Below are 14,420 nucleotides of genomic sequence, written 5' to 3'. Positions count from 1 at the left end.
CAGAACAATTATCAATTAGTGTTGTAGCAGAATAATGCTCTTCCTCACGTCATAATCCCTGAAGATTCACGTCATAATCCCTGAAATCTGTGAATATGTCACCTTAAAAGCAAAGGGGATTTTAGAGGGTAAATGGAACTAAGATGGATCTAATCACTTCAAAATAGGAAAATTATTCTGGATTATCCAAGAGGTCCAAAACAATCACAAGGATCACGAAGAAGGAGAATCAGAGACATGGCAGTGTGTGAGCAACCTGGTCTGCTGTTGCTGGCTTTGAAGATAAAGGGGTCAGGAGCCCAGGAAAGTCAAGGGCTTCTAGAAGCTGGAAAGGACAAGAAAATGGATTCTCCCAGGAAGCAGCACAGCCCAGCAGACACCTTGATTCTAGCCTAGTCAGAAACATTTCAGATTTCCAAACTCCAGAGCTGTAGATAATAAATGTGTTGTCTTAAACCACTGTTTGTGGCAATTATTACAGCAGCAACAAAAATTAATGCATCTAGTTAGTAATTGGACAATGTAGGCAACCCATCCAAGCTTGCAAATTTTTTTTTCTCCCTTCCTCTCTCCCTCCTTCCCTCCCTCCCTGTATAGTAAAATGAAACATTGCCCTTGTTATCATCTATATGAACATGGAAATTTTTATCCACATATGCAAAACATACTGACATAAAACTCCAGGTGAAATTAGGAATAAAATTCATTTTGACACACCCTAGCAAGTTCCTTCTGAAGACAAACGTCAGCCTGATTAATGAATATACAGTTGAGTTAAAACTAAAATTAGTTCTTTTTCAAATTGCAATAGACCTTTTAAATTGCAGACCAAGATTAAATTACTGTTTTTCCAAAGTGATTCTAACATCAATCATTTATCTCAATCTTTCCCCATGACATTGTTTGGCATATCCTAAGCTTTCAATTTACATAGCTACGTGAAGATAGGGAGGTTACTCCAGGAACTCTATGATTTAGTTGAGAAAGTCAGATATATAGTATTCAAGTGTGCTCATTCCCCTTTACTTCCAACTTTTTCCAGCCCACTAAATAAATCTGCTTGAAATAATGACCTACCTACCAAATAAATCAGATCCTAGAAGCTCTCCTTCTTGTTACAGAAATTCTAATTCAGGATCTGAATGTATTATACACCCAAGCATATACTGACACAGATAAAATGAAGCAGAAATGAGACTGGACTTTAGAGAGGTGAAATGGATCTAATTCCTGGTCTGCTATCGATAGCTGTGTATATTTTGTGAAAAATCACTTAATCAGAGACTCAGTTTGCAAAATGAAGATAGTAATACACATCTCCCTAAGTACTGAGGAGTAAATGAATTAATGTGAATGACTATACTTTGTCAAAGGGTAAAGGTCACACCAGCATGTTATTAATTTCATTATTTTGATTAGTTGTGATGCTTTATTTTCATGTCCTAAATTTTAATATGTAATACATTTCCCACATTTATTTTTCATTTTATTTTCCTTCTTGTGATCTCGTATTATTTTCACTTAAATACCTCTGAAAGACCTACTAAATTACTTTTATTACATTGGATTAAATATTATTCAGTATTACATAAAATGTTCAGCATTAACTTTTATATAGTCGTGTAGAGAGAGATAAATGATAAACAATAACATTTAGAAGGTCTTTACAGTAAGTAATAGGAGAGGAAGAGTGTCATTTCATTAACATGTCATATTGAAGTAATGCCTTTATGTGTGTTAGAATAACAATAACTTTTTACATTTACTGACCACTTACTATGTGTCAGACAGCATGCTTTACAGGGGTCAGCTCACATTAATTCAATGAAAATCCAGTGAGGTATAAATTGATCATGATTACACTTCTAGAAAGCAGTGGAGCTGTAATGCCAGAGGAAATGTTCTTAATCACTACACCTTGAATCCCTCCAGTAATTATAGCTCTGCCTGTTCTTCTCAGAACCTAACTCCTCCTTCCCATTTGACCCTTCAAAACAGGTAAGTTGACATCAAACTGAACATATTTGTATTCAGTGAAAGGTTATCATTGTCCAGAATTTATTTTGTTGAATGATTGTCTGATAGCTAGCTTTTAGCGGGCTGAAGTTAAAAATTACTCTCAGCATTTTCCGTCGTAACAATAACTGAAAAATAATTGTGAAATAGCCAAATTTGTCAAATTGCAGGTAAAATCTATAGCAATGAAAGAGGATGGGGACATGATTTATTTATTTGACTTAGAACTTCATTTTTACATTTCTCTTTATTTTTCTATTGCTTCTTTAAACAGGTTTGGCTAATGATATTTTTATCATTTAAAGAACAGCAATTTTCATCATAACCTCTGGAAGGCACGGCCATTCTTATCACTTTGAAATAATAACTGGTGCTCTTTCTTGTCTGAATTTTTGTTTGATTTACGAGTAATATAAGTAACTATAGACTTCGTATGTTTTGTGAAATGCTCATGACTTTTGAGTATTTACAATAAGGTTATTCAATCATAAAACACATATGACTTAAGTAATATTAACATTATTTGTAAGAAAACAATATATAATTCCTTAATCTTCAAATGGACTGGCCAGAACCTCATAAAATCTGAGCATTTTATTATTTTTTTCAAAACATTTGTTTGAGAAACATCTTTCTCCACTGCACCATTCTTATTCAAATAGAGCTGAAATGTGTGGCCACTATTATAAGGCCAAAAAAAAAAAAAAAGAAAAAAAGAAAAAGAAATGAGTCAAACAGATTAAAAACGAAGAGATAAAACTGTCTCTGTTTGCATAAGAGATGATTATCAACATAGAAAATCCCCCAAATCTGCAAAAAAAAAACCCTATAACCACTAAGTGAGTTCACTAAAGTCACAGGATGTAAGGATACAAGATTAATACATGAAAAATCAATTAAATGTTATATATTAACAATGAACTTATAAAGTCAAAAGTTATAAACACTGTACACATTTTAAGTACTTCAAAGAAAACTAAGAAATGAAACCATGTCTAGGCTATGTCTGCTCTAAGTGACAAAATGTTCATGCAGAACGTTAAAGAAAGTATCTTAGAAAGGCTAAACAGATGAATAGATAACATTTCATGGACTGGAAGACTCAATATAGTAAAGATGTCAGTTCTCCTAAAATTTATATGTTGGTTTAATGCAATTCCTATAAAATCTAAGCAAGTTTTTCTTTTTTTATGTATAGAAATAAATATTTTGAAATGATTATTATTTCTACATCCTCTATGCTCTAGGGACTATGCCTTTATACACTTCAGAATATTTATCCCAGATAAATGCAATTTATGTGTATAGAAAAAGCTGTACACAAATGTTCATAATAGCTCTATTCATAACAGCCAAAACCTACACAACTCAGATGTTCTTCAGCAGTGTACTGTTAAATTCACTGTGGTACATTCATACTATAGGATGCTACTCATTAACAAAAAGAAGAAACTATTGATACAAACGACAACTTGAATGACTCTCCAGTGAATTATGCTGAGTAAGAAGAAAATAAACAATTCCAAAAGGTTGCTACTGAATGATTTTATGTATAAAACATTCTTACCATGAGAAAAGTACAGAATTGGAGAATACATAAGTGATTTACAGGGGTTAAGAGGGCAGGTGTGGTTTCCAAAGGGCAACAAGGGTTGCCTGTGGTGATGGAACTGTCTGTATCTTGACTATCAATGTCAATACCCCGGTTGCAATATTATACTACAATTTTGAAGATGTCACCATTGTGAGAAATTGGATAAATCTTGTATGGAATTTCTCTGTATCATTTCTTACAACTGCATATGAATTTCTAATTATTTCAAAATAAAAGTTTATAGTAAATGTTCCCTCCAAAAGTCAGAATTTTGGGACTTCCACTTGAGTACTTATCTTGACATTTAAGCCTATTCAAAACTTGTTTCTGAGGACAGTTTTAATCTTGTCAAAAGTGCTCTCCAGCCTACCTCTGAGCATGAATGAGAGGGGTTAAAAGAATTAGAATTATCTAATTAGGTCAGAGAAATCAGGATTGGGACTCTAATTCAGCAATAAAATGAAATATATACTACAGAGTAAGGTGACCAGAAATTTGACACTTCCACTGAGGAGGAGAACAATCGGAGAAATGAAATGGACTCAAGCTGCAGGGTCCTCTTTCAATTCGTATCACAGAAGGCCCGTGTTTTATTCACTCAACAGAGACTGCAGTCTTCCATTGTTAGCAATCCAACTACAATAAAACCTCCTTTGGTTTTATCAATTTGGCAACTGATACTCAAGAGGAATAGGCCAAGGGACCAAACAGTCATTGATTCATCTGGAGTCTCTGAGATTTACCATTACATTAAAGCCACATCATCAGAAAGCTACAAACCTACACTATGTAATTATATTTCCCTCTATCAAGGTCTTCACAGAATTGAAATTTAATATTGGATACTTCTTTTTTTTTAAATTTTTAATAAAATAATTTACCATGCCCTATGGATTGAATTTTGTCCCCTCAAAAAATGTGTAGAAGCTATAACCCACAATATAATGGTATTTGGAGATAGGGCCTTTGGGAGATAATTAGATTCAGATGAGACCTGATGGTGGGGCCCTCATGGTAGGATTAGTGTCCTTCTAAGAAGAGGCTGAGATACCAGGACTCTCTCTCCCTTTGCATCGTGAGGACACGGTGAGAATGCCACTTTCTGCAAGCCAGGAAGAATGCTCTCAGAACTCAACCATGCTGTCATCTTGATCTTGGACTTCCAGCCTCCAGAACTGTGAGAAAAATTCATTTCTACTCTTCAAGCCACCCAGTCTATGATATTTCATTATAGCACCCTGAGCTGAGACACATGTGGGGAATGGTACCTGTGGTTTATTAATGATGTTCAAATTTATATTTTATTGTTTGAAACAATGTCAACCTTGAAGAAAAGTCATGAGTATACTTTAAAAAACAAACAAACCAACAGACAAACTCTTGTATATCCTTGGCTCAGGGACCCCATTCAAGTTTTGATAAACGTGACTGGCTTTGAAACATGTCCACAAATTCTTTAACACTTCTTTTGTAAAATGATGGATTGAAGCTGTTTTAGAAAATTTGGTAGTGTCCTGCTGAGACTCTCTCTCTCTCTTTGAAAACTTTATCTTTAAAACCCAGGCACCATGAAATGTGGAAGCTGAGGCTCTTGGAAGTGCCACATGCAGGTGGTCTAGCAGACAGCCCTGTCTAAGGTCTTTGATGACAGGTATCCTTAACTTTCAGGCATGTGAGCGAGCAAGGCTTCATAGGATACTAGCCTCCAGACTTTAAAAATTTTCAGTCATCACCAAGTGAAGAGCCTAGCTTTCTTCACTAAGCCCTACCAAATTGCAGGTGGTGAGCAAAATAAATGTTTGTTTTAAAACCACTGAGTTTTTAGATAATTACACAAAAAATAGGTAACTGGTACCCCATTTGTCCTGATAATATACCTTGTAGGCAAAGGATGCAATCTAGAATGACACTGTATACCTAGTAGGCAAGTATCTCCAGTTTCCAAAAGTTCCTCAGTTTTCCCTTGATTTCATGACCATAATATTATATAAAATATCTCTCAATTTCAGTGTGTGCTATATTGTATGATTATACCGAGGCTATGAATTTTTGTTTGGAATAACTTGGAAATGATCTTCTCTTCTTGTTGCCACCTATCAGGTGTTACATAATGTCTCTTAGGATTAGTGATGTTTACTTTCACTATTTGAGTAAGAGGGTCACAAGCCAGAGTTTATCACTGTGAAGTTACTTTCCCCCTTTTAAAACTAATGTTTTAATAAATATGCTTTGAGGCTATCTAAAATTCAAACCTCATCCCACTTTCTCTCACTAGTTTGCCATCCATTAAAATTTTTTTTCCCATTTGTTGGCAGAAAAGGAAATAGGACAGATGCAACAGGAGAAATTGGGGAGATCTGATTCATGAGAGGGACTCAACCCAGGGTTCCTACTGGCAGCTCACTTGGGAAACACGAAGAGGATTATGGATAGTCTCTAGGAGCAAACAACTCCTGGCTGACAGCCAGCTAGAAAATAAAGAAGTTGCCAATAAAGAAATTGCAAGTAATTCTGTAGACCATAATCTATACTTCATGTATTCTTTAAACTTCATCACGATATATGAGAAATCAGACTATTCATTTATCCAAGTACAAGATAAATTCTATTTTTGAGATATTTTGTGGATCTAGGGTCCAAAGCTATTAAAAATATTTAAGCACCAATGGAAAATTTTAAAACCAATATACAAAGATATCAATTCAATCTTCCTCCACACTATTTATAAGGGGTTTATAAGTGATTGGCCCATTTTATGATTTTCTTCACATTTCTATTATACAATTATGCTTTCAAGAAGTTCTGCTTTAACAAAAGTAGGAAGCATTAAAAGCAGAGCCCAGATAAATAATATAAGTCAAGGAGAAGACTGTCAGTAGGTGCTTAGAGGAAGCAGCTGTTTCTTGCAAGATGTCATAGTTCTTCATTTACATACTTCAAAACCTGCAATCGGTTTTTACCTGAAAACTTGGGTAGAGTGCAGAGTGGTACTAATCTTGAACATTGATAAAGCTTTAACTTCACTAAGTTTAAAAAGCAGCTAGAGGCAGTAACCATGTGCATATACTGTTGAAGTGTTTCCTCAGTCTCGCTGGGGTGAGAGGAGAGGAGGAGGTGGAGGTGGAGGCGGCTAAGTAAATTTAAAAAAATCAACTAGAAAATTGAGTTGGGTGATTTACCCAAGTCTAAGACTTAAAATGCCACACCAAACAAAATTAAGTGATTGCACATCACTTTCCTTAGCACCTGATCTAATCACGTTTTCTTCAGCTGCTGTTCTGACCAAGGAGCTCCGTCCTGTTGGCTGAGTGTTACCATGTTTTTAGCATTTGGACAAACTGGAGGAGCCATGGTCCTACATAATAGAAAGTTTGATCCCAAAGCTGACCTCCCTCACAGTGTTCTAACTGAACAGACAAGAACAAGAACAGGAACAAGGATGTAGAAGACTAACTAATAAAAACAAACCAGAAAATATTGATTTCAATCCAGACGCATAGTGTTTAATTTAAAAGACAGCTCTTTGGAAAATCCTTTCTTCTGTTGTCAAACAAGCATTGAAACTTGTCTACCTTTCCAAACATTCAATTAGAACAGAGACAAAGGAATGAAACTCTTTGGCTTTCAAGCAAACACTAGGGCACAGGGTGGATGCATGATTCAGATTCACTGTTCTTTCAGATTGCCAGTTTTAATTTCTACTGCCTGATAAAAGAGATATGCTTCCTTCTCATACATTGAGCTATTTTCTACTTTCCTCTCAAAGGCAAGTCCAGCTAATGACTTTTAATTTAACATGAAAGTATCCTATAGGGCTAAAGTCTTCACTTTATAAAGTCAAATGACTTGTATTTTGTTTTCTAAGTTAATACACTACTTGGAATACAAATGAAAGTACAAATTGCAGTTGATTGATTCTGCCTGAAAGCTCTAAATTTAAGAGTCTTCTGAGTGTAAAGGTTTATATCTTTTATTTATCAACCTGGTCTAAAAGATAATTGTATTAAGTAATATCTTTGACCAATATTAGGCAATACAGAAGAAAATAAATTTGTCAAGTGGGCATAAGTGAGCTGAAGTATAAAACTGCATATTCAGTGATATAGAGATGGCATGTTAAGGTCAAATACGTATATTCAAATTAAGATTTAAGCAAACTATTACTGAGTAAGTCAAGTAATATCAAGAATAAAAAATTACAAATGTAAAGCATATGATTCACTGCTTATCATGATGATGGGGTAATGCGGGGTGGCGGTGTTCAGGTAACCATTTGACATTTTACTTCCATCCTCCTGCACCCTAAAATATTTAGATGTATCAGGTAAATTTCTGCTACATTCTAAGTAGAGTAAATTTAAATGTCCTCAGCTACACTAGATCTACGAATAATTTTAGTCATAAATGATTTTCGTCTCAGGTGCACAGACATACTCATTGTCTAAATAAATTTATCCACATCTGTCTCCCTGAAAGAGAAGTTCATGTACGGAATACTATTGTTCTTAAAATATACATCAGAAAGGATTCATATTAATTCCCATGGATATTGCTTAAATGGAAAAATTTTGTGTCACCAATTTAAAATTCTAGAATAAGCCTCACACAGATCTCTCATCACGTGCAACTTTGAAGTCTTGTCAGCACCACTACCTAATTTATATGAAGTACCCTGGAGTCACTGTTTCTTTGTAGTGTTATTTGTCAAATGTTCAAGCACTGCTTGAAAGTACATGTGAGCTTACTAATCAATCCCAGTGCCCTTAAATTGCACGCTACGCTATGCACAATTTTCTCGTCTAAGCATGTGAAATTCTATATTATATTTGCCTTTGATAACTGTGTTTTCCTTTATTTTAGAAGTATCACAGGAAGGAATAAAGCTACTCTAAAGTTAATATGCATTATTCTGGTAATGGAGTAAGGGCCTCTCAGGAATTTGAGAATGCGTGTGTATGTGTGTGTGTTTGTGTCTGTGGGTTTACAGGGGCTCTTCTATGAGAAACAGAAATGTGACTGGATACAGGGGAGGAATTCTAGTCAAGTTAAAATACTCCCTAACTTAGCATGTATTTATAGACAATGTGGAGCTTCCTGCATCGCCCTTCAGGTGAAAAGCCAGGGTTACTTGTTATAGACACTCTTTCATTCTGTGTTAAGGTTCCAATCCCTTACAAGAATATGCCTGGATTCTGTGATTATGACCTCAAATTAAATCATTTTATTATTTGGGACCTTCTGAAGTCATATGGAACAGAAATATATTGTAAAACTGATTAATTTTGAGATAATTAGAAAATATAGATCAAGAGTATTATGAAGAATAAAGTCAAAACTATGTGCATATGTTTGAGACAGAGAAATATGGAAAAAGAGTCAGAGTGAGATTTGTGTGATAATCTATCTATAAATACACACAATATACCATGCATAAACCACATACACACACATTCACACATACTCAGAGTGGAAGAGAGAGAGAGAGAAAGAGTGAATAGGTTAGCAGAGATCACTACCCAAAGATAGTTAATTGAAAAGCACAAAAAACTTAGATTTTTCAGGAAGCACTTTCTCCTCTGACTTAATAGTCTAATTAACAGTTCAAGGATGGCAGCCTGGCTACCAAGAAAAAGAGGAAATAAAGGTGAGTATCCACCCACCTCAAAGAAAAATTAAAATAGTAAGTTAACGGTGTAGTTTTGTGAAGACAGTACTTCACTGCAACAGTTATAAGAAAAATCAAGGCAATATAAAGATCAGAGAAAGAATTCTGTGAGACCATAAAAGCTGTCAAGAACTCTAGAACTTCCCTTCGCTTATTACTGCAGTGTATCCAGTGGGAACACCTAAATATAGATAAAATAATTTTTGGATAAGTGTGTAATATCCTAAAAGCTATGAGGATTATGTTGGTAACAAATCTGATAACTGGTAGGTACTACCAAGGTTTAAAGATTGTTAAATATCAAAATCACATCTGCCCAATTCCCCTGAGTACATTTTTACCCTGGTTCCTGATTTTCTCACCAACTAGCAACTCAAATCTTAGCACCAAGGGCCCTAAAGTCAATTTCCTTTCTGATTTGTCTGTGTTTTTGTCAACCAAAATCCTCATGCTTTTTTAATTAAAAACATTTTTTTTTGTTCCCTGACTGCCAACTCAGGACTTAGGAAGCCAATGTTTACCCCACGTACATGCCTCCTTTCCTGACCATTCCAAAGAGACTAAAGAAAAAAAGAGAAATGAGGCTGATGAGCAGTCATGCGGTCCAGCCCAAACACCAGCCCAATGGTGCAGAATCGAGCTACTCAGCAGAAAACTCATGAAAGGGAAAAAGGGGGCCCTGGGGGACAGTAGGATGGTGGTAGTAGGTTGTGAGCCAGACCAGAGATGCTCAATGAGGACCCCCATTCAAAAATCCTTGCTGAATTTTATTGCTATTTAATAGCATATCTTTATTGAAATCCACACAGGTCCTCATGTCTGGGATATTGGTGATATTAATATAATTTTTATTAATAAAAATTAAAAGCTAACCTTTACGATATCTTCATTATGTGACCAAAACTTTCTAAACACACACATGCACATGCAGGCACGTGCAAACACACACACACGTGTAATTTGAGTGCTAATGTTATCATTATAATTTCAATCATTTAGATGAAGGAAAATAGAAGGCATAATGTTTATGTAAAATGTTGAACGGTAGAGGCAGAATTCAATCCAAACAGCCCAAGAGCCGAGGCGATTTATCATGCAAACTGTTCTCACGTGGCTCATAGATTCCGTTTTCCTAAATAGATGTGATAGATGTCCCACAAGCTGTCCCAAAACTCAAATTTTGGGAAATGCTAAGCCAAATATATTTCATGTTTTAAATATTGGCCTCTTTAAATACTTAAAAATATTTTATCAAAATTATGTGAACTGTGGTTGTAAATCAAGTAATTCAAAAGAGACTGTGCTTAAAATAATTAAAACAGTCTTAATAAAACTCTTCCTCATCTCCAGTCCTGCTTTTAACATTCTGTTATTTTGTTTTTGCTTTTGCTTTTTAATTTCAGTTGGTAGTTGACACTAATGGCCCTAATATTAGAATAATGACTTTTATAATGTCTATATAATAAGTGATCAGCATGATTTCTTGATTTATATACTTTTGAGGACAATTATGAGTCCTAAAGAACAAGAATTTAGTTTACTTATGACCTTTCCCCCTACTTCCTTCTAAAGTTGATATTTACATTTTAGTTCTTCTTTTCCATATCTTTTACTTTAAAATAACACCTCTAAATTGTATTTGTCTCTCACGTTTAGTAAGCTGTATTCATTGTTTGCACCCTACCTTTTCTTCCCCCATCCACACCCAGATTTCTGCCCCATCCCTGCCTGAGACACGCAGCTTTGCTTTTATATCACTAAGGCTAATGTTTACAGCCCCTCCTGCAACTACAGGCAGTGCCTTCCACTTGAGTACTGCTGGAAAATCAAATGATGTGATACCATGATACTGCAGGAGACTCAATTTTAGGCATGGGAAACATACATCTTAAAAAAATAGTTTATGGTTCACGTCTATATTCTTCCAAGAATTAAACATTATTCCAAGACCTCCATCTACAGTACCTGTAACTTTCAGCTTTTCAGCCCCAATGGTAATCTCATCTTCATCTGCAGAAAACAGCACCCTGCCGTCTTCACTCGCTCTCACTTCAAATCTTTTACACTGAGCTTCCACAGCCTCAGCTCCTATGGTCAGAGGAAAGGTTTAAAGATGAATCTGGAATGCAGGAAACCATTAACATGCAGTTGTTTTTTTTTAGAAAAAGAAGAGAAATGCACATATTATTTGGTTAATCTCTACAGTACATTTTATACCTAAATTAATATTTTAAAATTATCATCCTTCTCAGGAGGCTAATTTGGTGCAGGATGGCTGGGCTAGGATGGCTGAGTAAGCAAATGACCTCTAAATTCTTGATGTAGTCCTGACAAGGTTTGTGAGTTTAGCCAGTTAAAAATTCTTTGCGTATATACAAGGAGAGACGACGTCTGCTTTGTTCTTGGTTGCTGCTTGAAGGCTTGGTATAACACGGGGCATGCACTGCATGCTTAATAAGGACTTGTGGACTGAATGACTCTCGTATGTTCTCTCTGCGAGTAGAAAATAGTGCCCACACTTGCTACATCACAAGGTACTTGTAAGGCATTATTCAGTTTTGAAACTTATTCTATATTTCATAGATTTTAATATTGAAATTTGTTCACTCTTTACCATCACTGAATGTGAATCCATTTTAGATTCAATATTGCAAATGTGGGTGTAAAATACATACATATTTTAGTGTTCTCAAGTGTATCTTCTAATCGATAATTGTCTTAATTTATTAAAATACAATATTAGATAAACATAATTATATCATGGAATTGAAAATCTATTTCCAATTTAATTTATTGAAAAATTTTGCGTACTAATCCATGCACAGTCCACAAAGCCAGCTCCCATATCTGGAAAACATAATATGAAAGTTAGGAGAGCTTCAGCAAGAAGATCAAAGTGGTCAAGGGGTGAGGAACTGCTATTTTCATAACATTAATTTATTTCTTTTGGCATAACGTTTTGGCATATGGATCTATATCTTCCCCTCCTGTTAAGATCTGGAACAGCCTTCCTCTGCTATCCACATCAGAAACTCTTGTCAGGTGCAATACAGTCCACTCAGGGAACTGGTCACATCACACTTTGTGCATGTTTCCTTTCATTTATTTCTCTATATGCTATGGACTGAATGTTTGTGTACGCCCCCAATTCATGTTGAAATTCTAACTCATAATGTGATGGTGTTAGGATATGTGGTCTTTGGAAGGTAATTAGGTAATGAGGGTGGAGCCTTCATGAATGGGATTAGTGCCCTTACAAATAGACACAAATAAGTCTGCTTTCTCTCTGTGTGCAATCTGCCAAATGAGAACACAGAGAGCAGCTGGCTGTCTGCAAGCCAGGAAGTGGGTCTGTTGGTACCTTAATCTTAGACTTCGCAGCCTCTAGAGCCGTGAGAAATAAAATTCTGTTGTTTAAAGCCATCCAGTCAATGTGCTACCATTTTTGTTAACTCTATGATCCCCCAGGCATTCAAAACATGAGATTGTACTTGTATTCCACAATACCTTCCAAATTTAAAATTGTGTCTTATTTCTAGTGCACACTTAGTAAAAGAATGTTCTAGATGTGAATCAATACAAGACGTAAGCTTTCTTCCCCTTTCCTTGGTCCTCAAGCACACATCAGCCCTACTCTCAATCCTAGTCCATGGGCTTTGGTAACTTACACCTCCCCACCATCATAGCTTCTGAAGATCACTCAGTAAGAAGACATCAGTTCCAAACCTTGATAACATGAAGGAAAATTTCTCTGAAAACAAGATGTATATTTTTCTTATATTCTGAAACTACATACATGTTTTCAGGTCCACACAGAAAATTTGAAAAGCCTCAACTAGGACAATGCTAAGTGCTATAAAACTGGTGTTAACCGTGCGAGCTGTCAAGCTCAAAACAGCATGAATTGTATTTTAAAGTCTGTTATCTTTTTTTTTAAGGAAATAACTTTTCTTACGGGAATTTAATGACAATATTGGAGGAACCGTGAAAGCCCTACTGTTCTTGGTCACAGTCATTACACTTGACCTTGTAAACATTTCAGCAGCCTACGTTCAGTTGATCGTGTCTCTCTTCTAATCGTGGTCCAACTTTCTGATACTGAGGTTTTAATCTCTGAAACATCATAACCCAAATGGATGATGTTCGAAAAACCATGCTTGAGGTCAGATGTGTTGATAAAAGTGATTTATGGAGTTTGAGGCTTCTGTGTTTCAATTTATCTTCAATTAAATCTGAACTGCCTGAAAGATATTATAGATACTATACACACAAAACCTTAACTTGTACACTATGTTGCTTCCTTCAAATATGTTTAATTATTGGGTGAATTGATCCACAAAATGTATCACTGACTTTAATGACACTGAAGTCATACACACACACCAGCAAGACTTTTCTCGGCATAATAGTTAATATTATTATATGTGAGATAGTTTATTAACATAAACATGCTGACAGAAACTATCAGAAACATAAGGTAAGTGTCTGAATGTGGCAAAGTGAGTTGAAATCTTAATTACATTAAAATAAGCTAAAGAAAATAAGCAAATTAGAAAATATTTATGCACCTGGAATAGAAGAGCTGCATCTAGCCCATAAATGAGTGGGTGCAGAATCATCCAATTGAAAACAGGATACATAAATTAAAACAGCAGAATACACTTTATTCCACATATTAGTATAATTACAGAAGGCAAAATTGCAAGCAATTAGCAATGCATCGATAGTAAGGAAATATTTTAAATCAGAAAATAATTTTGAATATACAGTGCTTCTGTATATTATTTTCTGCAAATGGAAAACAGTAAATGTATATAATTGGACATATACTGCATTGCTGTGAATATTTATATTTAAAGTTAATATATTAGGCTATATGAAACTGAAGTTCTTATATCTTAATACACTGTGTGTTGTCTTGTTCTGTGTTTCAGGTTTCAAGTGACCCATCTCTAGGCCGGGTCAACTTAGGATCGAGTTGTTGAGAGGGGCAGTGATGTCTAGTTCAAGCTTATCTCAATCAAAGATGCTTCCAGAGTTGCAGGAAAGCAATATATGTCTGAATGTCTCCAGGTAAAGAGCTCTGATTCCTTAGCAAATAGATCATGAGAGAAGGGTTATCCAAGCAGCTCTGTATTTTATTAG

At 35.3% G+C, this 14,420-nt stretch overlaps 1 protein-coding gene across 1 annotated transcript in view; it reads right to left on the bottom strand.

Moving 5' to 3' along the window:
• SGCZ (sarcoglycan zeta) overlaps positions 1-13,291 on the bottom strand; it is a 40,916-nt gene extending 27,625 nt beyond the window's left edge. The window contains exons 1-2 of the mRNA XM_074353780.1: positions 13,231-13,291; positions 11,241-11,363 (exon numbers count right to left, since the gene is read on the bottom strand). Coding sequence (XP_074209881.1) covers positions 11,241-11,363; positions 13,231-13,291 — 184 coding nt within the window. The remainder of the gene's footprint in view (positions 1-11,240; positions 11,364-13,230) is intronic.
• Positions 13,292-14,420: the final 1,129 nt, after the last annotated feature.

This window comes from Camelus bactrianus, chromosome 26 (genome assembly GCF_048773025.1).
Source record: "Camelus bactrianus isolate YW-2024 breed Bactrian camel chromosome 26, ASM4877302v1, whole genome shotgun sequence".
Classification (NCBI taxonomy): Eukaryota; Metazoa; Chordata; class Mammalia; order Artiodactyla; family Camelidae; genus Camelus; species Camelus bactrianus.
This window is presented reverse-complemented; position numbering and strand designations above follow the sequence as displayed.